Here is an 18,939-nt window from a genome sequence, read left to right on the forward strand (position 1 = left end):
ATAATTATGAAGAGCGTGTATATACTATATACCATTAATCTTATACAATATTTCAATTTAAAAATTTGAGTTAAAAAGAAAGATAGATGGGAAAGCAGGAGAGAGAGAAAGAAAGAGAGAACGAGAGAAAGAGAAAGAGAAAGAGAAAGAGAAAGAGAGAGAGAGAGAGAGAAAGTGGAGAAAGGGGACAGATGGACAGAGAGGGAAAACAATTATGTACATGTTGATAAAATACAAAGATACATTGCAAGACAAATATGAATATTATAAGGTGAACATTAGAGATATTAAGATATAAATATAGATATGCATCGCATTCTTCATGTCATATAAAATACATTGACTAACTTGACTAAAAAAAATCAGACCTCAAATTTATGAATTAATTATATACTAAGGAATATGAAATTGTAATTTGTTTCAGAGTATATTAAATACAATCATAAAAAACTTTTGTTATACAAACGGATCAAATCTGGGATTGGGCTATTCTGCATACGTTTAGTTTTGCACCTGGGTTCAGGGATCTTGTTATTTCTTCGCAAAGTTCTATTGTGTGCTCTTTGGGGTATAAATTGTTTGAACTGGTCTGTGCATGAAAGAGTTTTTTTAAAGATGGTAGTATAGTAGTAGTAGTAGTAGTAGTAGTAGTAGTAGTAGTAGTAGTAGTAGTAGTAGTAGTAGAAGTGGAGGTAATAGTGGTAGTATAGTAGCAGTAGATAGTATAGTAGTAGTAGCATAGTAGCAGTAGATAGTATTGATTTGTGAGGTCGCAGAGCGAAAAATTACATCTTACAAAGAGGAGACAAAACATAATTATATGAACTTTAAGTGCAAGCGAGCATTTAAAAAGTTAATCTTAGTAGCTTTAATTGTGAGCACATTTTATGGTGAAAGGAAAGAGAGCACTTATCCAAATGGAAAAAGAACACTAAATTAGAAAAAAGGAGCACGTGTCAAAGTAAAAATGGGGCACTTCTCGCACCTGATATAGGCACTAATTACAAAGGAAAATCGGCAACTATCGAAGGAAAGTGGCACTTATTACAAAGTTAAAGGGGGCACCTCTCAATATTTGAATAAGAGCACTCACCGGAGATTTAAAAAAGGGCACTTATAAGAATGAAACGGGGGGCATTCAAAATAAAAGAGGCACTTGTCAAAATATAAGGGGCACCGCTCAGATTTGAAAACTGGCAATTATAAGAGGTAAAGGGGCACTTCTTATACCTGATAATGGTTACTCACCTGAGATGAATAGGGACACTTATTACAAAATGAAATGGGCACTTGTCGAGGGAAAAGGGGCACCTATCAGATTTTAATAAAGGCATTAATCAGAGGTGCGAGGAGGGGGCATTTATGAGAAGGGGAAGAGGCTCTTATTAAAAAAAGAAAAAGGCATTTATCAGAAAGAAAAGGGCACTTGTTAAAGATGAAGGGGCACCACTCATATTTGAATTGGGACAATTATCATTGGTGAAGGAGCACTTATCAAACTAAGGCCGGGGCAATATAAGATTGTGGAACGGGCACCTATAATTAAAAAAGGGGCACTTTTCCTATATGTAAAAAAGACAATTCATGAAATCTTGAAAAAGTAGTAGTGAGTAGTAGTAGTAGTAGTAGTAGTAGTAGTAGTAGTAGTTGTAGTAGAAGTAGTAATGTAGTAGTAGTATCTGCAATCGTCATCATCTCCATCATCATCATAATTATTTTATAAAAGAATGAAGTAAAATAAAGTCGTCTCCACGATCTCTCTCTCTCTAAAATAGGCCTAAAGAGGAAAGCTACCAAAGAATGTCACTGAGTTGTTGCCTTTTGCGATAGGCCTACTATACAAGTACTATTGCATTTTTATTTATATCGTTTATACATGTTGTATATCTTTTTGAAGATATATAAAACAATTAAAACATTAATAGCATTTCAAATATAATAGGCCTATAGGCCTACCATTATATTTATAGGCCTTCTCACCGTGAATATTTTCTCTCAATACGTATTTCTGCACATGCGCAAATAGAGGGCGAGCTATCAAAATGGCGACTTGTATGTGTGAAGCATGACTGTAGAAATCAGAGAGAATGGCTGCATCTGCCGAGGTAAATTCTTATTCTAAACTTTTTCAATAAGTTAAAATGTAAATCATTCCTTTGGAATATTTTGTTAATACAGATATATTTGATTCATCGTTCAGAAATACGAATTTGCTTCCCTTTTCTGCAGCTGTCTCTGTGCCTGTGCTGATTGTGCACAGTGCAGTGTGAATGTGTGCAATGCCAATGGCAATGGAATGGCATTGCATCGGTTTGCACTTTTCAGTTGCACTTGCTTGCACTTGCAGCTCTAATTTCCCAGGTGCAAGTCTCTCTCATTCTTAATCATGTTTAAGCTGAAAGTTGATTGATGTCCTTTGTATTGAATACACCAGCTCCTAACTTAGTAGTAGATCTATAGCATATTCTGGTAGTTTTTGTGTTTCATCATGACTTCATGTTCATGATTTTTTTTCTGCTGAACTTCTTTCCTTGTTCTTCTGCTACAGAAATCAAACAGGCCACTTACTTGACTTGTGCTTGTCCCAGTTTATTCTCTTTCTTTGAAGCAGTAGTAGACCCGATAAAGGTCTAAAATATGTTATGATTCAAAGATCTACATCAGACTTTGCCTTTCTGTCTTTCTTTCTTTCTTTTCTCAGACTTTAATTAGTTTAGAATAACGTAAAAATCGTTTAACTTTTTAAAATTACAAATTCATTATGAGTGGAATTGGAAGAGGGGAAATCTGTGAATGTATTTTGACATGTTTGTTTCACTTTTCATAATGCTGATGTTAAATTTACTTTTACTTTTTCTGAACATTTGTGGTGAAAAGTCCAATTGTCAGCATTAATTTTCAATAAAACATTTTACTGAAGAAAACCATTTTCATTTTATGCAAATCTTACAAAATATCACATATTTTACTTTTACATCATTGCATTTGTATAATTACTGTATTTGTGCCAAGTTACAGGTTACTTTATGTTCTGGTCATGGTGGAAAATAGGTCTACATAGAATCAAATGATACTTGAACTATCACTAAATGTTGAAAACGACAAGCAAAAATGATTTTTGCCAAGTGATTTTGTCAGAAAATGTACAGAGAAAGATAATGAAATTGAGTTTGTAGTCCTAACCCATAAGCATAACATGTTTCTTTATCGTATAGTTATAGTCTATAGTCTACATGTATAAGTTGTACTTCTCAAGTGGATACACATTTTCAACATGTTTTGTTAGTTTGTCCTTTACAACTTGTCTACTGCATGATAACCCAGAATTAATAACTTAGCTAGTTTCTCTAAAAACAAATTCCAATCCTAAAACCTGAAATAAGCATTGTATAAACTTTTATGAGACAGTCAACATACATTTCTATCATTTCTATTGCTGACAGGACGTAACATTTGGAGACTTCAGTGCTCTGTGCTTGGAGGAATATCTAGCCATCTTCCAGGACCCCCTGCAAAGCTCTGATGTTGAGGTAAATCTATAACAAATGTTGCATTATATCTCATACATGGTTTGGAGAATTAGTGCTAGATCGCTCTCGTTTAAAATCATTATTATAATTCTCCATGGGTAATTGCAAAAAAGGCTACCCAGGATTTGGGAATATAAAGGGCTGCCATTAAATGATGTGGACTAAAATCATAAAAGAGTAAAGAACATCCGTCACAACACTGGGCGTCTTTTGGATGCCCAGATGCCCTCCTGGCTAAAGATCCGGCCAGCGTCTCACGAAACCGTCATAAGTACAAGTTAACCGACATCCCATTGAAATTGTGTACTAAAGACAGTTTCATGAAATCCTGCCGCGTTTCTATTAAAATGCTGATTTAATCATCTTCACATGTACATGTACAATAAACCAGGAAAATTGGAACAAATAAGATATACTTCAACATACACCACTGTACATGTCCGTATAAGGCAATAAGAAACTGATACAAAACCAGTGTGTACAATTGTGAAAAATGTTCTTCTTTTTTTCCCTTTTTTTTTTTTGAAGAAGAAAAAATAAGAACCGAAACCTATCATTTGTATCATCAAGTCTTGGGATTTCAGGGATATACAGTCTGAATGAATAACAGTTTTTATAATGTTTTGATGACAAAAATCACAATCAAATTTTGATGAGTCGTGATTTCACCCCTGTTTATATGTAATTACTTTCTTTCTCTCACACAGTTTCCTTGGGATGACAAGAGCCTTGCTAGGAGCACTGTGCCAAGTGGTAAGGATCTAAAGAGAATTACTTTCATTGAAACTTATATTGTCAGCTATATCATAACTTCTACTCTAAATATATCTGTGGGTGTGACTTTCACCCAAGCTCTAGTTTACCGGTAAACCATTTAAAAGCATTTTGTAAAGTTTTGTAAGGATAATGAATTTTACCATGAAATTAAAAAATTCCTGTACATGTATATCATAACAAATGATGTGACTTCTCGAAAGAAAATGTTTAACTGGGATTCTGAAGGCATTCAAAAATCACATTTCCATTTGTTGAAACAAGTAATTTTAAAAAGATTGACATGATATTTTCATTATTTGAAAGTTCTTATACTGCAAGGCAGATGAGCAAATACTGCATGGCACTAAAAACAATGTGGAATAAATTATACCACTATTGAGTGATACAAGGAAATATGAATATGTTAAATTGCATGTTTACATTTTATAAACTTAATTTCTAGGCATTCAGAGTGTATATTTGAGAACTTGTGTTAGTTATCTTGTCAACATGATCTAGCAAGCAAAAAGTTTATTACGACTTGTTAATAATTGTAATATGATGATCATCATCCTAATTTCTTCCTCTCTTTTTAAGCTGCAGGGAATGTAGGGAGTGCTAACTGTACCCTCAACCAGCAAGCTTTCCTGAAACAATCGACACTACAGAGTACTCAGGTTGTTGGTAACAATGTGGCAGCAACATCAGTGCTTTCCTCCGAGAGTCCTCCAAACTCTTTCTATGGCTTGGCGAACAAGTCCTCTAAAGGAGGTCAAGTGACCAGGGAATACCCAGAAGTCCACTCCCAGCAATGGGTCAACCAGTCGGCCGGGAATGCAGCCACCGATCCCCTTGACCGAAGCTCTGCTGTGTTTGGTGGGAACGATTCGCAGCAGGATGACAGCTCGAAGAAGAGACGCAACAAGAAGCGCCGTGATCCAGAGTACTACAACAACTACTATGATACTATGAGCGGCGCTGAGAACGGAAGCGTGAGAGAGGACTCTAAGTATGGTGGGACTGGAGAATACATGCCCCCATCTGGGTCTACTGAGCAGAATGAATACCAGTCTGAAGCAGCCGCAGCCCCTACTCCTAGCTATGAATATAATGCAGATGAGAAGAGCACAGGGAGAACTAGTTCATATAATATGGAATCAGTATATCAAAGCACTGATTATGTGCCTCCAAGAACAGCTGATGTGTCTGATGATCAACAAATCAAATCAGATAGCCATGACGAATCAGTGCCATCAAGTGGTACTGTTATAATGCCTGCTGTGGAGACGGTGAATATAGGTGACGTGAATGATGCTCATGCCAATACTGAGCAAGGGAATAGCATTGCTTCCAGTGTGCCGTCTGTACCCATCATACACATTTCACCCAGCGAGAGCACATCCCCTAATGTGCAGAGTGGCGATTCGTTCGATGAGAGCTTCCCTGCAGCCACGGCGGAAGGGTTCGGAGGCCCGAAGCGAGCAGCTGCAGCGCCCTCTGCCACTCCTCCAGCAGCCAAGTCCTGGGCTAGTCTCTTCAAGGGAGGCTCTGGAGTTCAATCAGGACAGCCATCCAGTGCGCCCTATGTGGCTATCAGTGTTTCTTCTGATCCGTTACCTGGAGAGGAGCTAGATGACGGTTCCGTCTCTTTGGTCACAACGGATAAGGATCCACATGCAAAAAGATTAGGAGGTAAGGAGCATTTTCCAAAACTTTTCTACTTGGAATCAGTTTGAGATTTTCCTTATGTTTTAAGCCAATCCAGAGTTATTAAAGTGAATGTTCCTCATTTAAGGGTTTCACACTACTGATTCCCAATGTCTAGTAAATTTGAGAGCCATGTCATCGGCCTCTGCCAGGTCCCTCTCAATGTATGTTGCATGGCTAATGTATGGCTATATGCAAGTAAAATGACATGCGGTTTGCATTAGGCAATCACTTGTTTTCTTTTCACCATATCATATGTATTAATTTTTCTATAAGATCTCTCTCTCTCTCTCTGAAAGGCAAAGATATCTATCAAATTTTTAGCAAACACATATCTTCTGTTCAACATCAAAATCTACCTTCATGTTAGTCTTTTGCGTTGTTTCATCAAGGTATTCATGTCTTGTTTGTTTGCTTCAACGAGGATTTGAAATTTCGTATCGACTCTTCATTTGAACCCGTTTTGATTCTCCTATTGTAATTACATTGATAATATTCAAAATTCTGGTCTTGATTCTCCTTTTGTATTGATTGCATGTATACTTTATATGGATTTTCAATGATTCATTTGTCACCTATTTTGATTCTTCTTTTTGTCTGTCATTGTTTTGGTCCAAAATATTTTGATTAAAAACATTGATAATGGTCCAAAATTCTGGACTTGATTCTCATTTTGTATTAATTACTTGTACTCTTGACGAATTTTCAATGATTGATTTGTCACCTATTTTGATTCTTCTTTTTGTCTCTAATTGTTTTTGTCAGAACACTTGAGTAAGGTGATGCCATCACACCATCCTATGAACCTGCAGCCAAGGGGTCTCATCAATACCGCCAACTGGTGCTACATCAACAGTGTATCCTCTTTTAATACGAACATGTAACTATGAATAGATAGATAGATAGATAAATGGTATTTATTGATTCATTTCCATGTATCGCAGTTACAAGTAACTGAATTGTGCATTAATAAAACATTGATGGTAAAGACAATTATACATTTCAAGAGATATCACAGTAACAAGTAACTGAATTGCACATGAGTAAATTGCTGAAAAAAAACAAGTATACATTTCAAGATAGCACACTAAAATCTACATAATTATGAAGAGCGTGTATATGTGTACTGTATACCATTAATCTTATACAATATTTCAATTTAAAAATTTGAGTTAAAAAAGAAAGAGAGATAAAAAGATTCAGAGAGATGGGAAAACAGGAAAAAGAGAAAGAGAGAGAGAGAGAGAGAGAGAGAGAGGGGGGGGGGGGGGATGAAAGGGGACAGATAGAAAAAGAGGGAAAACAATTATGTACATACTGATAAAATACAAAGATACAATTCAAAACAAATATAGATATTATAAGGTGAAAGCTGTTTGGCATCTAGTGATCATGAGTTCAGGGACACCTTTTCTGCAGTTGTGTATGTTAATAAACTGATATTTTATAGGGTGGTTTACTTGTATGCTGTTACAGCAGTACATACAGTACTTGTATTCATTGTTCTTAGTTCTGTATCAGTTTCAGTGTTGGATTGTAAAAGATTTGACAAACATTACTTGTGAAATGTTTTGTCCTACTTGCTGTAGTTGCCATGTAAGCTTGTGACATATTATGTGAATAGATCACTTGTTTACATTCCCGTTATTGGGTATTTTAATTCCGTCAACCTTGGTGTTATTCTACATCTGATTGCAAGCTGTTGATTAAAGTAGACTTATAGGTACTCCCTTTTTTTGTTTTTAGAAGCAAAAAAAAAATTGTCTTACCTTTTGCATGTGATTTATAATGGGAGCTTTACAAATTTGTTGTGATTTCTTTGACTGACGGGAACTAGATTCTTCAAGCGTTGCTATCTTGCCCACCTTTCTACCACATTATGAGGAATATGCCTCTCAACAACGGAGTACGCAAGTCAAGCTCAACACCCATGCTTGATGCCATGTGAGTAATCCAGACCGAAAATATCTTCCAGAATGGTCTTACAGCCGTTATGGAAAATGCTATTGATCTTGAATCAAAGAGGCTTGAATCGAGGTAATGATGATGATTGTGGTTGTGATAAGGATGATGTTATCAATGAGTATGGTTTGGGGTTAAATGTTGATGGATGATGATAATGTAATGACCCTGATGTTGGAGATGATGGTATTGAGGAAGTTGATGATGAGGACAAGGAGGAGTAGGAGGAGGAAGAACAGGGAAAAAATTAATATTTATTTTTCGGGGGCTACTTTTCAAGCTTTCCTGCATGAACATAACACTCTAAAATTTGTTTTGCATTGAACTCTATGCACATTTACAGGGGCTCTTTTTTATTTTGGGGGGCTCTTGTAGGCATTTCGGGGGCTATTTCGCCCCGAGCCCCCGTGTATTTTTTTGGCTGAGGAAGAAGAATAAATAAATGGCAAAATGATGTTTTACTTCAATTACTTGTGGTATTTTGTGTTGTTTTGAAAAAGAATTGATATTGATCAAGCTATTTTTATGCCTCCGTTACGAAGTAGCCGGAGGCATTATGTTTTCGGGTTGTCCGTCCGTCTGTACGTACGTCCCGTTCTCGTGATCGCGTTATCTCAAGAACTGACTGATGGATTCCTACCAAACTTTGGTCATGTATGTAACTTGCAGAGCCAATAAATTGATTAGATTTTGGGGTCACAAGGTCAAAGGTCAAAGGTCACAGGGGTCATTATGTATGCAAAAATAGCTTGTGGTCGCGTTATCTCAAGAACCGACCGATGGATTCCTACCAAACTTTGGTCATGTATGTAACTTGCAGAGCCAATGAATTGATTAGATTTTGGGGTCACGAGGTCAAAGGTCACATGGCTCATTATGTATGCAAAAATAGCTTGTGATCGCGTTATCTCAAGAACCAATTTATGGATTCCTGCCAAACTTAGGTCATGTATGTATCTTGCAGAACCAGTGAATTGATTAGATTTTGGGGTCATGAGGTCAAGGATCACAGGGCTCATTATGTTTGCAAAAATAGCTTGTGATCACATCATTAGAACAGATGGACAGATTACCATGAAACTCAGGACATGTATGTATCTTGCTGAGGCAATGAACTGCTTAGATTTTCGGGTCAAGGTCAAAGGTCATGGGGCTCATGTAATGCAAATAGCTTGTGATTGCAGTATCATTAGAACCGATGGATGGATTACCATCAAACCTAAGGCATGTATGTATCTTGCATTTGGGGTCATGAGGTCAAAGATCAAAGGGTCATACATGTATATGAGATATAGCTTGTAATAACGATATTCTGAGAACCTGTGAATGGATTACAACTGAACTTGAATTTGAAAAATTTCTTCCGTTTTGGTTTGTAAAATTGATCTATGACGGAGGCATCACTTCGCGCAGTCGAAGTTCCATCTAGTTTTTTTATATTATAGACATTTACAAAACACCCATTTCATAAGTTCACATGTCAGTATTAATTGCAATGATGATCCTGCAATCATAACAGATTGATAGTAATTGTGATTAGGACAAGTCAATAATTCCTCGCTTGATGTTCATGTGCTTGATTTGAACAGGTATAAATTTCTGAAGGAGTTCCAGGAGATGAAGGGCCTCTCTAAACGCTCACCTCTCGACATCCGTACTGGTACATGCTTTGAGCCAACCGTCATCTATCAGATGCTCTCTGTTGCCAACACCTCCCTCTCTGTCAAGGTAAGACACTTACACACAAGGTCAAATCAGGTCAGGTTGGTCAGGTCAAGCTGGGTCAACCAGTTCCGGTCAGGTGAAAGATGGGTCATTTAAAGCAAGATTTACAAAACATATTGAAATAAATGTAACTCTTTTTAAGCCATCAGTGATTAGTGCTAGAGCTTGTTGCTGTGACTACTCGTATAAGACGTACCTACTATCAATGTCTAAATTAAGCTTGGTTACTGCTAACATTGTCTAAAATGTACATGTATAGATAGTTTTAACTTTTGAAGATGTCAATACTAGAGTGATCTTAATATTGTTAATAATCACAAGTATATAGAGTACAAAAAGAAGCGAGTAGATCAGATATGCATCTGCCTTTTTTAATCAAAAACTGTCACAAAACACACACCATATTATGTTGTATATATTGCATCTAGTAGTTTTGATTCCAACGCCTGTAATCGTGCTCTGTTTTGTTTTTGCTGTCTGAGCAGCATGGCCGACAGGAAGATGCTGAAGAATTCCTATCGTGTTTGCTGAATGGTCTTCATGATGAGATGACTTCTCTCATCCAGCTTTATAACGGAGAGGATGTCCAAGCTAATGGTAAGCCAACAAAGTATTACTAATTATTATCTATATAAGGATTCCAAGTGATACAATAAATCAGTGTATTTAATATCTTAAGCGCAGTACTCGGATGACAGATCAATATTGTTTTCGTATTGCTCTTTCATCCTGGAGCTCAACTGTCATTACAATATTGCTTGATTATCGGAAATCAACAACACTCACGCTAGTACCCGGTCACTGTACCCAATGTGCAAAACTGGTGTCCCTTCTGACAACGGAGCGTAGCGGTCACAATGATCCACACACAAAATGGCAGCTTATATAGATGATATAGATAATATTGATGATAATAATGTTGTATGGCTTTATTTTCGTGTGATACAAGAATATATTGATCTCGCTATGACAATATATGCTTGTATCCGATATTGTCATAGCTCAAGCAAAATATTCTTGTATTACACTCAAAGCCATCAAATATTATATTAGTATTTAGTGTCACATGTGTCTGAGAGTGCAAAGAGCAAAGTGAATCACTGTAACCGTCTCTCCTCCCGTTATAACTGAAGTGTGTATAATGTATTATCAACAATCCTTGGATCAAGAACACACTATCCTGTAGAGCCATAAGACTATTACTGTGTTTAATTTATATGAGTTAATGTCATTCTGGCTGTCAATGGACCACATGGGCTGCAGAATATTTAGAGTTTCTTTGCAAAATAGTTTTATTAATATGAATTTTATAGTAGAATAAAAATCCTGATGAATTTGGATAGGTTGGAAGTGTGAAGAATGTTCAAGAGGTGTTATTCTGAAGTCAGTTTCAGGTTTTGTAGCAATGATAAATCGAAGAGGACTGTTCCCCTCACTTTTAACAATATTGTTTTTGTCTTTGACTAGACTCGAAGCAGAATGGTCCAGCATCATCATCAGTAGCTGTTGCTAACGGTGATGTAGGTAATGGTCACCCGGAGGAAGGAAGCGATGATGATGAATGGGAGCAAGTTGGACCACGTAACAAGACCAGTATCACAAGGAAGGTCAGTACTTTATCAATGTACAAAAAATACTTTTCTGGTTTGGTGTTGCATCAGTGTGATTTCTCTCATTGATATTAAAGTATTTTATTATTTTTTGTCAGGGCTCTTCTTCAATTCCTTCCTCTTCCTTGACTGAACTTCAGTATAGTAGACTTAAGCAGATCATGTTTTACAGGATCTTTTGTAACTAAACAGGCCAATCCTGGAACAAAAACATTTACTACATTTTGAATGACATGTAGAAGTCAATGAGGATATTGTATCCCATCTAACATTTGAGTTTCTATCTATCCCTCTATAAGTAGCATTTGACGCCACTCAATGATTCCTCTTTGCAGGCTCAGTTCTCGAGCTCCCCCCTGTCTAAGATCATTTAAAGCAACATTTGAGTTTCTATCTATCCCTCTATAAGTAGCTCTTCACGCCACTCAATGATGTCCTATCTTTGATATGATTCCTCTTTGCAGGCTCAGTTCTCGAGTTCCCCCCTGTCTAAGAGGCTGTTCACACGGGCAGAGATAGTGCGCGCTTGACCGCGCTATCTCTGCGGTTTGGAAGGTTCAACGTCGTTTCGGTCCGCCCAACAGCGAGCCACGGCGGCGAGCCAAAACGGCGTGCCACTGGAGCACCTCTTGGGGGTGGTCCACGAGAGATAGCGCGGTCTAGCGCGCGCTAGAAAAAAGGGGGTGCTACGATAGACCGCGCTATCTCAATACGGTGTGAACAGCCTCTTAGATCATTTGAAGCAACATTTGAGTTTCTATCTATCCCTCTATAAGTAGCTCTTGACGCCACTCAACGATGTCCTATCTTTGATATGATTCCTCTTTGCAGGCTCAGTTCTCAAGTTCCCCCCTGTCTAAGATCTTTGGTGGCATCATGAGGTCCGCTCTTCACCAGCATGGCTCAAAGGAGTCTGCCACTCTTCAGCCATTCTTCTCCCTCCAGCTAGACATTCAGGTAAGTGTGTGCTTGCTTCCTGACATTGCACCATTCACATGAAATTCTGGGTGCACATTGCACAATCACTTTAGTAAACCCCTTGCTATTCCTCTTAGGGTATTTGATTAATGAACAATTCAACTATTTTAAAATATTAAATATTACTATTAAAATGTTTTATTTTACCATTAAAGATTTTGTGATATTGAAAAAATTACCATGGAATATTTTCTTAACATCTCTTTTAATATGTGCCATAACGAGTTTGCAGATCTTTTAGTCTCAATACTCCTCTCTTATTAGATACCCAGGAGAACACCGAAAGTGTATCGGAAATGTAATAATGTGGAAAAGAGGATTAGCTTGTGCCTTGTGTGACCCCTTTGTATTTCTTATCCGTTTCTGCTATTAATCCCAGTCTCAGGACATCTGGTCTGTTCAGCATGCCTTGGATAACCTTGGAAACAGAGAGTCTGTTCATGGTTTTATGTCAAACAAGACCAAGAAAGAAGTAAGTAACAGAAATGCTTTAAAAAACATATCTTCATTCATACAAGAAACGTTCCCTTGTTGGAAATGGTTTGTTATACCTCTCTGAAACCCTAAATTTATTTGTGGCAAGAGGGTTGCCAAAGTTAACACCAATTTGTGATCAGATGTATATATCAGGGAAATTATTTTAGAATTTTTGATTGATTTTATTTACCAACAGCAATACAGTAATACATTTCAAACAATGTGTTTACATATACAAGAGAAATTATTGGTTGGTAAAAAGGGCCAGATAATAGCACATGTGCTAGTCTAGTCGAACCCCTTAAACAGCTAAACAAAGTATTTTGGTACAAATCAGTTTAGAAAACGTAACAAAACAAAACTGATGAATTTACTATTACAATCGATACTCTAAAAAATAAGAATACTTAACAATGTGTTACAATATACAATCTTATAATGTGAAATATAATTTGTGTACATATGCAAATTATTTAACTTGATATTTCATTCATGACTTGTCAACAAATGACTTGTTAATGATGTATGAGATATATTTAAAAGTTTAATGAAGTAATGATGATTGTTAGTACTGGATAACAATACAGGCTTCTCAACTTGTGTTAGCACACAGCTCACAGTGGTAGATAATAGTAGACCTTGCCACCTTGGTCAATCGGAAATCTGGTAAATTCTGATAAATTTCAAAGTACTCTTCCCTTGTAACCAAAATGGTTGTTTCATTGTTTTCAGGTTGAAGCGTTCCGTCGCATCACTCTAGAAGAGCTTCCACCGGTCCTCATTCTGCATCTCAAGAGGTTCCTCTATGATAAGTCTGGAGGATGCCAGAAGCTCATGAAGAAAATTGAGTATGCCATGGAGATAGAAATTAATAAGGGTAAGTTACACGGAAGCAACTTGCACCAAGATTTACAGTATTGTGATATCGTTTGACAAACAACAGTTTATCTTGCTTCGTGAAATTACAATGGATTCAATGAATTGTGATGGTTGATCAATGGTAGGTATACCATTTGTATCATGAGATGCAGTTTGTATTAATCAAAGTATAGAATGAACAGAAGCAACCCTGGTTAATACTTGTCTCCTTGTGTCTTATTTCTGATGAAAATGTTGGCATAGTCACATGATAATGTTGGCATAGTCACATGATAATGTTGGCGCAGTCACATGATAATGTTGTAAGTGTTGTAATCAATGATTAATGTTTGTTTTATGGACATATCAGTATGTAAATAGTCATATCTGATTGATACATGTCTGTAAAAACCCCATTACACACACTCACATGGAGCAATAAAAGGTGTTACAGCTGTTAAAGTTTGTATGAGTCCATGGCTAAAAGACAATATTTGATTTGTTTAGATCTGGGGCCTAATTTGTGTTTATTTAATATTTTCTTGTCATTGTTTTATTTCAGACCTTATCTCTCCAAATACCAAGTCTCGAATTGGACTAGTTCAAAGAACTTACAAGCTGTTTGCAGGTAACTTTGTTTTAAAGTACTTTGAAGAAATAAATCCTTTTTGTCTTTTCAATATATTCTGCCTTTTCAGTATCATCGAAATTCCGTAGTACAAGACACAGTAGTTCTTTTGTAGGAAGTACTTTGTTGTTGTTGTTTTTGCTATTTTTGTATATACGGTTATGATTCATCAGTATTATATAAGGAATAGGTAATGCATTGTTGCATGAAACAAATCAAGTGCGAAATAGAGAGCCAACCTGTGGAACTATGTACATGAAGTTTAGTATGTTTCCTGGTAAACATTATTACAAGCTTCCTCTTAGCCAAGTTTGTGTTTCAAGGGGTGTTTCTCTTTCACTACTATTCGGGTTAAGTACCCAATTATATAAATTTGAAAATACAAGGAAAGATTGGAAGATGATTTAGGATATGTAGCAATGTTTATTATGCTCCCATCTCATACTGTACAAAGAATATTGATATTAATCTGGAAACCTTGCATCATGAAATGCACTGTGTGCTTATAACGGTTTCTGGAGCTGAAGCTGGGGTCATAATTTCAGAAGATTTTTAGAAGCGCATCTAGGGACATTATATATCATGATGTGATATTGGCTATGCAAGAGCGGGACTTTTTATTTTGATGTTAATAATCTGACTCAACTTTATGTTTTCTCTTGCAGTTGTGTACCACACAGGGAAGGAGGCCTCGGGGGGTCATTACATAACGGACGTGTACCACGTAGGAACCAGTGCCTGGTTGCGTTGCGATGATGGTATCGTCAAGCCCGTAAAGGCAGCCCAGGTCATCAAGCCTCTAACAACATGTATACCCTACTTGCTCTTCTATCGTAGGAAAGACTTGCTAACAAAACCTACAGCTTCATGAGAGTGCTCAATGGATCTTGGAAGCAACAAGTGATGTGAAAATCTTGATACCGGATTTCTAATTTTGAATGGAATACCGTGGAGACCCCTTTTGAGAGGTGATATTTTACAAGTTTTGTATGGATGATGATGATGATCCTTAAGGGCATGGATGTTAAACGCTTGCTCTACCATGCAATGTCAGCTGCGGAATATTATGAACTAAGCATTTTCCTTTTCTTCTTTGATTCTTATGTGATTGCTTGAAATGTCAAAAGTAAAGACTATTTTTTGATGTGATTGAAAACATTGCACAGAATGCTTACAGTATATTGCAATGAAGAGAGAGTGGAGCAATCTGTTTCAAACGTCAGCGTCGTTGCAACGAGTAATATTCTGTTCTATTGATGATGATGATGATGATGATGATGATAGTATGAACTACTTGAGTGATGGTGCCAGCATTTTTGACTGGTAACGGGAAGCTGCAAATTACAGTGTGTGAAAGCTGATATCCGCTTTGCCTCAGCAACATGGTCGACTGCTGATACATTGTGATGGTTACACAGAGATAAGAGTCGATCCAAACGGAGGAGATATGAGGAAGCATTTTACAAAGCCAACATGCTGCTTTGATTAAGTAAGTAGTATCTTAAAACGTGTCCATCCCAGAGCTGATAGCTATGTAGATGCGCCATCAGCCTCTTTCCTGAAAGTTCTGTTCACCAATTCGTCAAGTGAATGAGGATCATCTAGTGTTGTTTGAATTTCACCTTGCAATATATTGGAATATGAAGCAAACTGTGATGTCCAGAATAAATCGTCCAAGAACGAGGTGGTCAAAGGACCTGCAGGGCAGCTGCAGATGGACTTTGGTGTGCCCCCTCTGTGTCCACTCTGTGCCAGGAGGATACTATGGAAAAGTGCTGTATTGCTGAAGATAGAAATATGAATGTTTCAGTTAGGCTAAACTCCTATACACTGTCAAATTCAAATTATTTGTTGGAAAGGAACAAAGGAGAGTGTTCGTTCTGTCAATTTAACCCCCTCAAAGAGAATAATTGGAACTTAATATATGAAGTCCATGTCAGTTAGATTTGTCACCAATCACCATTTCTTCAAGATATAGAATATGCTATTATTTTGAAAATATGTTGAGTAAGAATATTTTCAAAGCATGTTCATGTACTTCATGCACAGGAGTATGAGTTAGTGGAATCCATTTTGTGATGCCTCTACGCACTAAAATCAAAGCAACTCACATTATTCTTATATGTGAAGTTCATAAGAATTATGTAATGTTATGAGGGGAAAATTAACCTTATTTGATATGTCTCCATTACTTTTGTATCCTTTCTTCCTTCTCTATATTCTTGGTCAGATGTAATATTGTCTAAAAAGCTTTATATTATGTGTTAAGACACAATATCAATTGTAAATATTAATATATGTTTTGTGCATTGTACAAGCATTGATTAGATGCACTTCTACATTTTAGTCAAATATATGTAAAGCTAAAATAAATATTGATCCAATATAATTAGAGATATTTGTATTTTTCTGCTAACTTTTCTCCCAAAGAACTTAGGAATTTAATTTATAAACAGTAACTAAACTGTGAAATAATAGAGATTTGATACTTTATTTAAACTTTTAAAGGAAGTAAATAAATGAAATAAGAAGCCTAGTTTGGGAGAACATTAAGTGTTAGATGATCTATGAATTGTGTACATAGTGTAAATCATATAGATGTTAAAGTCAAACTCTTAGAGATATGTTGATAGTTTGTATAAAACTGAGTGTGAAATCTTTATTTTATCATGTGCAAGGTTGATGATTGGTGATTCTGTGCAGTGCGTCCCATACTACATATTTCAATTATTCATATATTTCACCCTTGAATAATATATGTCATGATATGACTATGACTACTGGCAGAAAAAAAAGATTATTTGTTAATTGTTAGTCATTTCAACAAATTCTTTATTTGGGGATGAAATACATGTATGTGGGGAAAAAAGACATGTCGTATGGGCCACGTTAGATAAAATCGCTTCAGTGAGGAATAGATTAGCCCTGACTTAGGGATAGCTTTTTTTCTTTTCTTTTTTCTTCCTTCGAAAGGGAATTATTATGGAGAGAGCTGTACAAAGAATGTGTAAGCAATAACAATAAATACACAATACATGTGGTATGTATATTTGATGAACACAACATACTGTACATGTATGTATAATAATCACAATATGATAAGTTCACTGGACCTAGGAAACGTAAATTCTGGGAAGCATTTGTGCTCCGTAGAATATTAAATTATTGCTGTTGGCTATGTCGAAGTACACTGTATAATAATTTTGTTGTAATGAGAAAATTTTGAGAAAGTCTTAATATTACTAATTGCTTGTGTAGTGGCTTTTGGGCAAGCTTCAGGTATTTGGTTTGAGAAAATAACAGGACAGAAATGAAAGTCTTTATTTTAATATCTTGTTATGTGGTCTGCCTTAAGATCTAGTAGGACTAATAACTTGTTAGAATCACTGGGTACTAACAATTAATTGTTTTAGTACACCAGACTTGCGCTTCAATATGGATCGAAGCAACTGTAATGAGGCAACAAAATGTAACTGGACCATAAATAACAATGGGGCGATTTAAATATGAATGTACTAACCCAATTGGGGGACAGGACAATGCTTGGAATAGCCTGCCTGCTGTTCATTATATTTATCATTATAGATTGTCATTGTTATAAGATGAAAGTCGGGATATGTGGAGATGGAGAATGGTACTTGTAAAGTGTTGGACATACATTATGTATCTCTTTTCCTTCTCACAGAAATGTTGCATATACATGTAGGAGTTGCAAATGTACGTGTATAGTTGAGATAAAATTTTGTGTGGATGGATGAGGAAAACTGCATAAAATTAATGATTTTATATGTACTTGTGTCGGGGGAGGTGGGGATGAGGGTGGGAGTGGTGAAGTCTGATTTACATGTATGACATGTCATGATATAATAATAATAAATGAATAATTGCATACTTTGAATAGCAGTTGAAAATCATGCATACCTTCATGGTATGTAAGATTATTCGTTATTCTTTTCTCTATGTTTGAGTGCAGTTCTGAAGTCCAAATCTTGTCCTGTGTAAATCTGTGTCTTTTTCTTCAGATTGCATAATTTTCAAGATTTTCAAGCATAAAGATTACTTATTCTTGTCATCATGATAACTGCTAGAATTGCAAGTATAAAAAGCCTGGTTAAACACAGAGTATCACTCTTATCTCTCCTTCTTTCTGTCTATCTTTGAATCAAAACAGGTACAAACAGAATTCAACAAATATGTCATCTTGGGATACAAGATGGTGTCTAAAAAAATATTGTTGGAAAAGTAATTTTTGAAATTATATCTCATTGTTTCAGACTGCACAATTCTCCTAACCTACTCTTGCATTAGTACATACTAAATGTGCTTACTATAAATGTTTATCTATGCTGTACTTTAACAGACTTTGCAAATGTTTAATGTTAATGTAACATATTGTGCTTGTTGAACTTCCAACTGCTCAAATTGTTTGTGTAAGTATGAAAAAAATGTGTCATGCTAAAGAAAACTTTCAAGTGCCTTATTTTCCATGGTCTAAATTATGTGTTCTTTTACGAAGCACATGTTTGTCACATTGGTTCAAAATTAGCTTTTATTTTGAAGTGCTGGTAGCTTTGAAGTTTTCTTGAGCTTGAAATAGTCTTTATGTATGTACAAGAAGAAGAAAATTCTTTTTTATGATTTAGAATTTACTTTCTTACGTACTAAAGGGGCAGTGCAGATGCATTATTTTTGTCTCGGTAGAAAATGA

At 36.1% G+C, this 18,939-nt stretch overlaps 1 protein-coding gene across 2 annotated transcripts; it reads left to right on the forward strand.

Moving 5' to 3' along the window:
* The first annotated feature begins 2,014 nt into the window (after positions 1-2,014).
* LOC589508 (ubiquitin carboxyl-terminal hydrolase 10) lies at positions 2,015-16,281 on the forward strand. Of its 2 annotated transcripts, none has more exons than XM_789146.5 (14): positions 2,015-2,105; positions 3,444-3,530; positions 4,238-4,283; positions 4,884-5,978; positions 6,759-6,850; positions 7,831-7,937; positions 9,545-9,683; positions 10,166-10,277; positions 11,148-11,287; positions 12,122-12,247; positions 12,648-12,740; positions 13,478-13,622; positions 14,166-14,231; positions 14,897-16,281. In XM_789146.5, the coding sequence occupies exons 1-14, from the start codon at positions 2,088-2,090 to the stop codon at positions 15,100-15,102; spliced, it is 2,472 nt and encodes an 823-aa protein (XP_794239.4). In that variant the 5' UTR covers positions 2,015-2,087; the 3' UTR covers positions 15,103-16,281. The 2 variants fall into 2 exon arrangements, with proteins under 2 accessions (XP_794239.4, XP_011683061.2); XM_011684759.2 differs by having other exon boundaries at positions 4,890-5,978.
* The last annotated feature ends 2,658 nt before the right edge of the window (positions 16,282-18,939 follow it).

The sequence above is a fragment of the Strongylocentrotus purpuratus genome, unplaced genomic scaffold (assembly GCF_000002235.5).
Source record: "Strongylocentrotus purpuratus isolate Spur 01 unplaced genomic scaffold, Spur_5.0 spur5_scaffold_8, whole genome shotgun sequence".
Taxonomy (NCBI): Eukaryota; Metazoa; Echinodermata; class Echinoidea; order Camarodonta; family Strongylocentrotidae; genus Strongylocentrotus; species Strongylocentrotus purpuratus.